This window comes from Pollachius pollachius, assembly GCF_949987615.1.
Source record: "Pollachius pollachius genome assembly, chromosome: 1".
NCBI classification, from domain to species: Eukaryota; Metazoa; Chordata; class Actinopteri; order Gadiformes; family Gadidae; genus Pollachius; species Pollachius pollachius.
This window is the reverse complement of record NC_136934.1, coordinates 46,700,313-46,713,411: the sequence shown is the minus strand read 5'-3', so window position 1 is coordinate 46,713,411 and position 13,099 is coordinate 46,700,313. Positions and strand designations below refer to the sequence as shown.

Sequence of the window (13,099 nt, the reverse complement as noted above, 5' to 3'; positions counted from 1 at the left end):
AGATATTTTAAAACCGTTGTCCTGTGCTACAGAATTAATGGTTACTAGGTGTGCTAGCTAAGCATTTTTAGATTTAGATTTGCTCACATTTCCCGAAATGAGTCAAACGATTTAAACGATAAACACTACTTATAAATGAATCCAAAAGAAACCTTAAATATGAAAATAATGGAGCCCCGAAGCCAAAAGATTAGGAAATGACACACTTCAACGGCCACTGACAGGAATAACAATATTCATCAATCTGATACATGTCTAGCGGATGACATGACTTAATTTCTCGTAATAAAACAATGTAGAAAACAAGTATCGAATTCCCCACTGTCTCCTTCGCCCACTTCACCACCCCCCCAAAAAACCTCTAATTCTCATCAGTGAGTCATGTTGAGTGAAACATACAAATAGTGTTCAGCAATTCACAATTGATTTCCGATTTATTTTTCCCCTCAAATGAGTGAGTGGCACAAGAGCCGATATTCACTGCACACAAGCCCAAAGGCATCTCCATTAGACCTCTCTCCCACTCTCTATCTCGCCCGCAACCCCCCACCCATATACCTTTAGATCATTTTCTCCAAATCCCCCTCGGATACTTAATCTCCCTCCCCCCCTCCCTCCCTCCCTTCCTCACTCCCTCTCTTTGGCTTGTGTTTTCAAAGAATCTAAATGACAGTCAAGCTTTCACAGCTCTGGGATAATTTAAGGCTAATATGTGACACTGAGGCCTCTGCCCATTTAAAACCTTTGATGGCTCAGCTACCCACTCCAGGGCTGTCAGAGCTTCCCCCCCGAACCCCAACCCCAACCCTCCCCACCCCCACCCCTGCTTGAACTTTCTGCATCAGACGATTGGTCAAGGAAACGAGGAGGTGGATACATTCAGAAGGAGGATGAAAGGGAGGTGAGGGCAGGGGGGGGGGGGGTGCAGTTGCATGTTAGCTCCATCCTCGTCCTTTAATGGGAGCACATGCACTATGCGAGGGTAATGAGCCCAGCAGAACTCCAGCGCCCGGAGAACAAGAGATGCTGTTGGACAAATTGCAACTAACCTATGTTGTGGACCGGAATATAAATCATGTTAAACCAACAATCGCCTTTGAAAGGACCAAAAAAGGAGCATACCAAAAGAAATTACGCCGGTACATTCATACTATGAGACACGTCCTCAATAGCAAAACTTCATATTCTTCGTCTCCTCTGACGACAATTAGTTATTATAAATTCTACCAGCAACCCACACACTCCCCCGGAGGTCTTGGGAGAGCTTTTCAATGGACACTGCGAGATAATGCTCAGCGAGGTTCTTTAATTGGTTATGGTCCCTAATTAAAGGAGCTCCTCGGAGACCGGAGACTGCCGTATCGCTCGTTTAACCTTCAGAGTCGATACCGGAGCCCCGGTTAGGGGCCCAGAGATTGGCCGTCCGGAGAAGGGAGGAGGGCTGTAGTAAATGGGTTTGAGAGGGAAGAACAAATACCAGTAACGCGCCATTATGAATAAACAAAACACAGATAGGAATGAAGAGAGAGAGTAAATTAACTGGGAACGTGCAAAGAAACTAACCCTAAATATGGATCATGTCTTTAAAACATTAAGAAAAAATGAAGTAAAATAGTTGAGAATGGTGGTGAGTCCGAAAAGATATGTGTATTTTTATTCAACCAATATGGATTAATTCAATCCCAGGATAGATTTTTGTATCTTTTTGTAATAAGATTTTTTTGGGGTACAGGACATTGCAGAGACAGAAAAGTGGGTTGAGGCAGAGAGATAATGACGTGTAGCAGAGGACCACAGGTGGGATTCAAAACGGGGTCGCTACAAGGCACAAAGATCAAACCTTTCAATATGTGACCTTTGCCCCGGATGCTTGAAGCTTGAAGCTTTAACTTTGTGAGCACGCGCAGCCAGCCTCTGGTCTATTCACCTTATCTTGTGTTGACTGCTATAGTGTGTTGGTCATTGTGGAGTGTGTGTGGATGATGGTGAGAGGCTGCTCACTGCAGAGCCAATGGGTGGAGCTCAACCTAGTCCAGCTCAACCTAGTCCAGCTCAACCTAGTCTAGCTCCACCTCCAACTCCAGCCACACCCCCCGGGCTCAGGTCCAGCCCCTCCCCCAACCCACTCATACAACTTGGCAGCACAGGCTGAAGTAGCATCTAGCTATAGCCCTGGAGAGTGAGCTCTGTCAGGGAAGCGGTTGACTGCGGCGCTCGAGAAAGGGTTCATATAGTATAGGGTCAGTAGTGTGTGCGGGTGTGTGAAGTTCCGTCTGAGAAGTGGTTTATTTTTGGTTCATCTCTGCGTCCGAGTGAGGGTTACCCTTCTCAGTATAACGCCATGGTCTGTGGCGCATTTCATATACAACTTTGCTCATTATAACTCATGCACAATGACAGTATAAAAAGTGTCACAAAGTTGGAAAAATGGGTGGGAACAGACCTCCCTGTTCCCAAGACACTTCATAGCCTAAAACTAACCACTACCTTAACCCATAAACCTTAGCATAACCCAACCATAACTGGGTTGATTGGCTAGTGTCTACCCAATCAGCTGGACTAGGTCCAGAGTGGTGGAGCTGGACTCTGTCAGCTCCGCCCGTTTGGCTCTGCAGTGAGCAACACTTGATGATAACTGGTTTAAGCAGCCTCACTTGGCCCGGGTCGGACTGACGGGGCTGGCTGAGGCTTCACACCTGTAGTACATTGAATAAGCAATGTGCACAGTTTGAACCAGCCAACTGCAATAAAACTCTACAATAATCCAACATTACCACCCTGCATCGCATCCCTAGCCAAATCAATATCGGAAGCTTGTAAACGAGACCTTGAAAATCGGAATCCAATCGATTCAGGAAATCATTTGAATTCTTACCCTGTTATGTAAGAAAAACATTCACGGCCAAGGAACTGCGCTCTTGACAAAGGCAACTGGGAAATGATGCTGGTACCCACACTGCCTTCCCACTGCCCCCTCGTCGACCCGGAAGTCCCTTGGCTGTTATTGTTCGTTTAGCCCTCTCTTCAGCTGGGGCGGCGACCCTTACCTTTGACACCCCTCCAACCCCCCAGTGACTCTTGAGTGTCGAACATGACCTTTCAGCGCTAGCAGGATTAATTAGCAATCCGGTTGGACGTCGGAAAAAAAGGTATCCACCGCACACACTCCATCATGACCCATCTCTCGTCTTCCTTGTTCCGGAAGGGGTCATGTCAATGCGTCGAAGTGAATCAAATCATAAAGGAACGAAGTCATTCATAAAGCTTATGGATTAACTTAGCATTTGCCCTTTCCTATAAACGCACACATGGATGTGTTCCATTACTCAATTACACAGACCATCGTGACCTTTTTCTAATCAATGCTGGTAATGCACCACAGAGTGATTTGGTGGAGACAGTGATGTGTTTGCATTCCATCAGTGACACTCCGGCGGTTGTACGCCGCCTGGATTGTAAATACAGGCATTATGATGCAGAGGGAATCACAGAGAATAAGAGCAAATAAGGAGGGAACAAAGCAGGAGCCAAGGCAGAGGCGAGGGAGAGAAAGCAAAAGCGAAAACAAGGGGCTACACAACACCGTGACCAGGCAAGACCCATAACAATGTACAATAAGTACATTCATCACCACGCCGTGCCCATTGTTGTCACACAAAGGCAAGAGTATCTTATTTCAATGTTTGAAGCAATAATACAATAATACAAACAATAATGAAACCCTTACCCTTATTGTTTGAAACAATAATACATATTGGTACACGCACACCGTCAAACAAAAAATACATATTGGTACACACAAACCGTCGCAGAAACGCAAACGCACACATAAACCCCATGCACTAAATTCACACACATCTGTGAGAGCTTGGTCTTTATTGCTTCCTCGCTTTCAAAGAGGGTGTGTGATGGTCCAGGTACTTTCATCTGAGCACACACACAGAGCCAGAGACAGACACACACCAACACACACAGCTACGACTACACACAAATTAAGACATGCGTTCACCCGACAGCAGTGTTTGTTGGCAAAACATCAAAACGTAATACACGGTGTTGTTCAAAATAACTCACTGCTGAGGCTTGATCAAATATATATCTTGCGACGATCAATCATGGTGTGCGACAACGCGGGACCCTGCCTTGGCCTCAGCCAAGAACGGACCAACAAACCATGAAATGGCCAGCGTCAGCAGTTACCAGCCGTCACTCACCGAGCCGGGGCTACGGGGCAACGCGGCAACAGTGGTGACAGCGATCATGGGGCTGCGTGTCGCTAACGCCTCGGCTAGGCGTGCCGTGACTCGATGCTGACACTGATGGGCTTTGACCTCTAACCCCCCCCCCCACACACACACACTCCCCTGGTGGCCAGAGACCACCCGAAAAGGGATGGCCCCCAAGTGTTAAGCGGCCATTTATATTCACAGCCCAAAACGACTCGGCAAATAATGATAATGCAAAAGGAGGTTTTTTTATTGAACAAACCAAAGAAATGAAACACGTTTAGAAATGGGATATTTTCCATGGACATGCCATTTGTGTATTTATAAATATTCATATGCAAGCAATGATTAACTGGACTGTCTCATTAGTTTGAGTTCAAACGTATAAGGCCAACGAGATTAGTGACATCAAAATAACACACTTTCACATAATTGGTTTAGGAAGTATATAATTGGCTGCCTCTGTACAATGTGATGAACCCCCTAAATACAAATGAAGAGACACCTAAACCAAGGTCAGCTTCGGCAGAGAATGTAAGTAGTCGCCATTTTCAGTAATTAATCTAGGCACTTTACGACTGACACAATAGACAATATCAACGGACGCAGACAAAGCCAACCAGAGTGCATTAAAACCGAAGACAAATGTGTTTTTTTACAACACACGGCCCCTCATTTATAAGATCCTTTTCATTCTGACATCTGAAATGTAAGGATATCTTGTTGTGACAAGTTAAAGCAAGACAACCTTCCACATGAAAGCAATTAAAGCATACTCCCTGAAAGAAATTGAGTAGGGAACATGCAGAAAACATTGCATGCAGAGAAGACACAATATCTGCGGCTTCAATTATTGGGGTTGAGTTTGGTTAGGGGCGGGGCTGCTCAGCTCCCGCACGCACCAACAAATGTCACACACGGCGGACACAAAGTAACAAGTCTTAACTGCATTAAGCGTTTACTCATCGCGGATAAGCTCTCAGCCGCTGATTTTGTGCACGGTTTTAATTAGGTTAGGATTTTACAAATTCTACAAAAAAACACAGAGGTCCAGTCCTCGGTGACCTCATAGCTGGCTACGGGCATGTTTTCATGGGATCACGGAAATCATATGCTGCTACGGTACAAACCTCTATAAGCTCAGAGTCTTTGCCTGACCGACACAAGGTGGAGGTTTTATGGGCTGAATTACTTCATCTGGTAGGGGTCAACTGCAGCCCAAACCAAAGCTTCCATCTTGTTCATGAGAAACAGCACGGCACCGGCTGAAAGAGCACAAACTCACGCATTATAAGACCTCAGAGAGAATGCATATTTTAAAAGACGACGAAGATGTTTTTTTATGCACTCCGACATGTTTTAAAGTGTTTTTGGAGAACGATGTGTGGGGAAATAACCCTTTTCTAGACACATAACACTGGCCGGCAAGAGGAAAACAGTGTCTTTATCAGGGCAGGATGACGATAGGAATGACTGGAAATAAGTAACCGCGGCCTCCTGCTAACAATTATTCGAAATGTCAGTATCAGGAAAGTTCACTTGAGGTCTGTCATAGCCGGGCCGCAATAAGGTAGGTTTTGTCTCTGGAGGAATGTCAGCCAGAAACACACTATTCTTAGAGACAGGCGAGGAACATGGCTCAGACAGGTCTTAACCCCACCAAGTGTTCTGAACTAAGTCTGCTCTATAAATGGCATCGGAATCTGTGGCTCTACAACGGGCAGGAGCTGGAGTGGGAGCAAATATTAGACTATGTCAAAATAGGGTTGTAGGTATTCGTTGGGTTATTACAACAAAACCTTTTTTGGATTTATTCGCATTTCTAAATTGTACCAGTACATTTTAATTATGATTCTCTCAGAATCAACATCACCATTTATCGGTTTGATTCCGCAGAGTTTAGCACTTTAGCAAAGTAAAAGTCAAATAATTCAAATGACACCACTAAATCTACAGTTCATCCCAATAAATAAAAGTTGAATAACGTTTGAATGTAATAATTTTACACTGTAAAATTCATCATCATGAAACCCCAACATTCCTTGCGATGAGGCAGGGATTCCCAATACTCTGATTGACGATGAAGAGATCCCTCGTAACTCAATAATACCGTTGCCTTCTGCAGGCGGCAGCCAGCCGCAACGCCCGAGGAGAATAAGGGCCTGACAGATGGATACATTATGGTGCACCGCAGACGTGCCAAGACAGGCCGGTTCCCATACAGTGTCTCTACAGAGCCACCTATACACGATAATCCTCCAGCCAAGAACACTCACTGTGGTCTGAGGGCTTCAGAGGACTGTATCACCACGGATGGATGACTAATAGGTGAGGTGGTCTGAGGTTGCATCCCTGGTGTACACGATACCTCCGTGTCCCATTGACCCATGCGCTCAGTCTCAATAAACCGGTCTCCAGCACCTCGTTGGCAGGCGCTAAAGCATCCATCGTCGGGTCTTCCAAAGCGGTTAAGTCACATGATAAGAAAGGGCGAGGCAGTGAGCGTTTGTCTGCGCGTTTTCAAGATAATCATTAAAGTGTGTGATTGATTTGAAGAGAATGGGATTTGTTTCTTTCAAAAGCCAAAAGATGAGAGAGAGAAATAAAAGGGGGGAAAATGATGGTATGGATAAGCACGGCTCATTTACATCGCTAGCGTCAGCGGCATAATGCTACTTGAGGAGGGATTAAAGCTGCCTACCCTTGACTTTGATCAGATAGACGACACTCAAGTCTTTTGACTTGGATTCGCCCTGACGACGACGGAAGGAATCAATGCGGAATCTGTAACACAAACTCAAAGTTTCTTTCCTTTGTCATTATCCCCCACAGTAGCGCGACGCCTCAAATACGTTGAGTAGATTTACCCAGAGTTAGAAAAGGTTAATAATTGATAGCAGTGGTAATAATCTGATATCTGAACTTCTGCACAGTTGCAGACATACAATTAATATTGCGTCAGACAAGGCTCCCATCCCGGGGATTTGCCGGTTGAACGCATCTTTCATATATTTCCCACAGGGGAGACGTTGCCCTATAGCACTCGTTCAGGAAAAGGGCACATCCGCAAAACTTTATTTTGGTTGTTAGTTGTCATGATGAATGATTTTATTGTATTATAATGGCGTAGTAGGTTGTACGAACTGTCAGTTAAAAAAGCATTACAATTATGTAGTCGTGTTGGAAATGGAATCAATTTGATAGCAGAGTGAGAGAGAAAAAATTTACAAATTAATAATGATAAAAAAGAATCAAAACACACCACAGGTCAGGTTGCCAACAGTTAGCCCCTACTTTGGCCAGGTGGTGATAACCCTTCCTAGCCAAGTCTAAAACCTTTTTATGCCACTGGCAAGAGGCCACTGAGACAGTGAATAGTTATATCCCTCATGGTAAATCCATCTCCACAGCTTGATCACACCGGCTATTAAGCTAGTGCCGTGCAGCCAGGTCGCTTTTATCAAATATCATTATGGTATTTATAAGTGCCAACGAGAAAACCTTATGCTCCAAGAGCCGAGCAGGAATATTTTCATTTCATCTGATTAAGTTGATAAAAAGCCAATAACTTCATAGATGAAAGTAGCAAATATATAATCACTGTTGGTAACTGTGGATGATTCCCTACTTGATATTCTTCCTATGCTCTCGTTTCCTAAGCCCCCTTGCTCATTGTCACACCACCTATAGATCCATGACTGTCCAGAGACAGTGTTGAGATGGAGGGTACTTGAGGAGAATCCGACGACGCAGAGCTACGACTTGTGAGAAGAATGGGCTTCATCGTCTCTAATTAACTCCCGCTATCCATCCATCTCTATATTATCTCTTTCGCTTCTTTTCCGTTTCAACAACCTCACAGACTCTTTTTCCCCGACTGTTCTTGTTTTCTGTATCTTCCGGAACCTTCTCCATCTTTACGATGCCTTTCCAAACCTCAGAGGTCAGTTGAAACGGAAGCAGTACATCTAAGCAGGATCTTGACACCATAGCAAGCAAAGTTCTAATATTGTCTTATATCCTTAGTTTATATATACCCTAATAGACAGTACATATCGAAAATGTCTGGATGGACATTGTTCATTGTCCAAGAAACTGGCTCGGAAAATGCCAATTCATTGGGCAGAAAATTCTGTGAATCTCTTCCAAATTGTATTTTTTATCAATAAACAAAGCTACGAAAAATGCCCTCGTGGTAGAATAACCGGGTACAATTACGTACCATCGGTGCTAAATCCATAGCTTGAATCAAATGTCTGTGAAAATCTGGATGGGAGCCACAGGCACGGGTAACTGGGTTACCAGTGAGCCAGCGAGGGCCAGGGGTGTATGAAAGAAGTGTGTGCTGTGTGTCTGTCTTCAGCGCCGTCACAGGCTTAGCAAGAGGTACGGAGTCTGCCTGTGCGTCACATTGGAGAGCAGGTCGCTTATCAAAAGAATGGGCAGGTTCTCTGAGGGAAAGCAGATCAAAGGACCATCTGGCTGCGCGGAGAAGCAGGCCACGGGTTTGGAGAGAACAGGAGCAGCGAAGGGGGCAGCAGCAGCAGGAGCCGCTCACCGAGGCCTCCGACGGATGGCTGCTTCTGGCGAGTGCCAAGAGAGCATTCCCAAACACCGCTCCCAAAAAATCTGATGGAGCCTGTGATGCTTCTGTGAGCCACCAAAGGCGCTCCACACAAACGGATTGAGGCAGGAGCGGGGCCATGACGGGGAAGTGTGAACGAAGCGCAGCCTGCCTTCAATTCAATTCAATTGTATTTGTATAGCCCTTAAATACAGGTACATTCTCAAAGGGCTTGACTGGCCGTATATTTATGACACCCCCCTGACCCTAGCCCCTTCAGAGGGCAAGGAAAAACTCCCTTCATTAGTAAGGATCATGAGGAACGCAGTTTGGGGGATCCCTCCTTCCAGTGATGATCAGGAGTGCAATGGAGCCATAATTTACATACATACATGCATACATACATATATACAGGCAAAACATTTTAAATCGGTGATGGCGTACTGGCCGGTTAACCATAAACATGCCTTATTGTGTGGAAGCTTTGACGCAAATGTATCAAAAGGAAAATATGCTCAAAAAGTCACATACATGGCGGCTAGTCGCTTGGTCGTTCAGTCTGTGAATGAGTGCAGGAACAGACATTACCACAACATAAGAACATCATAATTGTTTGGTCCGACAAAAATATGTAGTTTGTTGGACTTGTAGTCCGAAAAGGTTTGGGCACTATAGAAGCAGTGTGATTCTATAATCCACATCGCTTCCTAAAAGTTCAAAAGCATTATGTACAATTACATCAAGAGGGGCTGGCTGCATGCCGCACTGTACAAGTCAAGCATTCTCTCAGGGTCACATAATCCATCTGTTATTGTTGTAGCACCCTACTGCACTCAGCCATTGTTAGAGTGTCATGGGCGATATACTGTAGAGAAATACTGACCACAAATTGATGTTCAGCTATAGAAGAATAAACAACACATAACAATACAGTTAGTAGTATTAGCGCTAGCCTGACCATCGCCCGGCCAATTCGTGAATTCGATTTCGAAGGGTTTTATAAACGTGTGCAGACCAAAATGCCTCTAGACACAATTGGATAGACCTCCACCAATCAGAGCAACGAGCCGTTTTACACATCAGCGACATCCATCTTGGTTGTTTATGAAAATGCCTGAAAGGTGGTCCCTAGTCCGAATCTCTGTAAAGTCATTGTATAAAACCTGCCCCATATTTGATGAATAGTTTTAATTGGCTGGTCTGCTTGAAATCTCCTAGAAAGGGATGGGGGCCTGACACATTTCCCACAGCAAATAACATTTTTTATTCAAAACCAGATTCCTCTGGTTCCCAGGCTACATTATCTCATGAATGTTTATTAAGACTAAATGTAGGAGTCATAAAGAGAAAATGTAGAGTAAAGTGACTTAATAAGAGAAAGCACATATTTGATCATCATCAGCACTGCATAGGCTACATGCGGCTCAATGATGCCTCATTTTGTGTCTCCTTTGCGTGGTTCAAATGTTTAAAAACAATGAATTTGCTTATAGGGTTTCCCACAACCGTCTCTATAACCAGCCCCCTCTACAAAAAAATCCCCTTTTCCAATATGACAACGTATATTTGCGTCCCTTAATGTCAGCATCTGCATTCTTTTTGACTGAACATTTTGGTATATATTGACTATAATATAGACTTCAATGAAATACCTTAGTTATTACGATACGTCTCTAAAATCAAACCGTGGCTGGTCTCTGGGTAGATGACACGGTATTTCACATCCAATCGTGACAAAGCCTGCATCGATAAACAGACTGTAGAAGCATTTGTCTGATTAAAAATATAAATAATTATTGAAAGCAAGACAAACCACAGCAAATTGCACAGAAGACCGAATCATACCCTGGCAAAAATAACATTGTATAACTTATAATCCCCGTCATCCCGCTGGAACACACACACACAATTTTCCCCAGAGACAACCGCATCGAGGTTACCCATAATATATGAATATATTCATGTTTATACATACACATAAAAGGTACTTGCATTTGCCAGATTCTCCCTAGCGTACACAGTTCCTTAGTGGTGCAGCTGCACTGAAGTGTGCTGTGTTTTGATTTGACGGTGGTACATTTGCTGGATAGCTGTATTTAATGGCGGGGCAGTACACTGAGTAAACACTGAACACGCGAGCCCCTTCACTGTATAAAGCCAGTGCCACAATGTGAACAAATACAAAATGGCCGTCGCATTGAAAACATAAACGTCCAGTCGTTTCAATTGTGTACCATTTGATTATAATAACAATCCTTTACAGCCTTTCGATAAAGTTGTCCCTCTTTGCCTGACAACATTCAGGGAACATTACTCGCACAAACTCCGCCTACCGTTGGTTCAACAGTTGAACATGCAAACTTGTGAAGGTCAAACGTTTTAAGAGCTGATGCCAGCACAGCCCCCCTCTGTTAGTGGTGCTCAGCGCCTGATGCACACTTCAGCACCAGGTGAAAGCAATTTGCATCTGAGTGATGGAAATTGCAAACATGCTACACTAGAATTACCTTCCTGCATGTGCAAATTATGTGGGCATTCAAACCCAGCACCCAAATGGCCCAAAATTGAGCATGTTACACAAGTACATGGATTTGATTTCAAACGAAGCGGATGACATAAAAGATATTGATCGGCTGCTATGTTTTGAGTATAGGGCAAGTAGGGTTTGGCTGTAGCCTGTAAGACATGGACATCCACATCCAACTGCTATGTCACTCACTCCCAGCCACTTGCCGCACCCACTGGCGTCACTCAAGGTAGAGTGAAAATAATTGATCATGAAAAATGTTGCACCATATCGATGTTTAAAAAGGGACATAATTTACTCGCATCATCTCTGGCCTAAAACCTATGACGATTATTACGTAGCAGTTGGATGTGGATGTCCACGTCCTACAGGCTGCAGCCAGACATTATAGTATAGGGCGGCCGCCGTGGTGCAGGATGGGAGACATGATAGAGGAGGAGCTGTACCTCTGCAGATGGGGACCGGGAAGTCCCAGACGGAGACCCCGGCCGTGTTGGAGACGCAGGTGAGGAGCGAGTGGCCGTCCAGCACGTAGCCGGTGACGCAGCGGTAGCGGATCTTGTCTCCGACGTTGAACTGCGTCCCGTTCAGGATGCCCTTGGGCGGAACACCTGGGTTTCCGCACGCGCTGCTGCGCAACTCTGGGGGAAAAAACAAAGGAGAACGCACCACACATGTCAGCTCCATCCGTCCACATGGTTAGACAGACCTTCGTGGCTGGCTGCCCAAAACTAATATAACCAATGTTTTACAGAGTGTTGAAGTCAAAAGTGTAGCGTATCTTAGGTTTTACGTTCAAATAGATGGTTGAACAATGAAAGCTTTTTTTGTTTTGACAAAGCCTTTGAGTGCTTCTCACTTCAGAATTGATTAAATGGTCCGGTTTATGAAGTACATGTAAAGCACCCACCTACTCCCAGAAACGGAGAAAATAAAAAATCGATAATAAAGGTAGGGTTGGTATTTTGGAGTCGCCAGATAGACTAAGCTTGTTTTGAAAGTATCCAACTGAAAAAATTCACCCCTCCGTTCAGGCCTCCCTCCAAAGGCCCTCCCCAAAACACGTGACTAGCTTGCTAGCTTTAGCGAAAGGTCTGCTTAGCCTTGTGGAAGGCTCCAGTCTGGCGCGTTTGAGTGCACAGGGAGTGTGCGTGCAGCTAGCCATGTAGGAAGGTGGACAGACAGGTTCGTCATCCAACTATTCAATTCGGGCAAAATTAAAGGATTGGACTATGACAGATACCAGATTTTTTATTTTTAAGGCATTTGATTAATTGATTGATTATAGGATGTAAAGAGAATTTCCAGAAATATGTCAGAAGAGGGGTCTAAAATAAATTGGCTACCCTGCCTTTAATCATTGTTTGCGATTCTTAAAACAGATTAAAGAGTAAAGGGCAACAATTCATTTATAATGATGGCAACGACACAACAGCGAGGATGATACAAATAACACCTTTTTATGGAACAAGCCAATAAAATCAGATTACGTAAAGCCGCTAGGATTTAGAAGGGGTTTAAACAGATGTGTTTTCACAATCAGCTCAGCTAAATATGCAAGGAGATTGATCATGTAAGATCCTGGCACTCACTTAATCAGGTATCATATTCTTAGATATCTCGATGGATAGTGATTTATTCATAGTTATTTATCAAGCTCAAAGAAAAAAGTAATAATAATTAGACAAACAAAGGGACGTACACAGTACATGGAACAGATGTTTGTGTGTTTCACAGGTGATCGTTTTGGGTTGTGATATCTTGCATCTCAGGATAAAAACA

At 44.2% G+C, this 13,099-nt stretch overlaps 1 protein-coding gene across 1 annotated transcript in view; it reads right to left on the bottom strand.

The window, feature by feature from the left end:
- LOC307091457 (CUB and sushi domain-containing protein 3-like) overlaps positions 1–13,099 on the bottom strand; it is a gene marked incomplete at both ends in the record, with an annotated part of 210,064 nt that overhangs the window by 160,475 nt on the left and 36,490 nt on the right. The window contains 1 exon segment of the mRNA XM_079758444.1: positions 11,764–11,958. Within this exon segment, the coding sequence (XP_079614570.1) occupies positions 11,764–11,958 (195 nt within the window).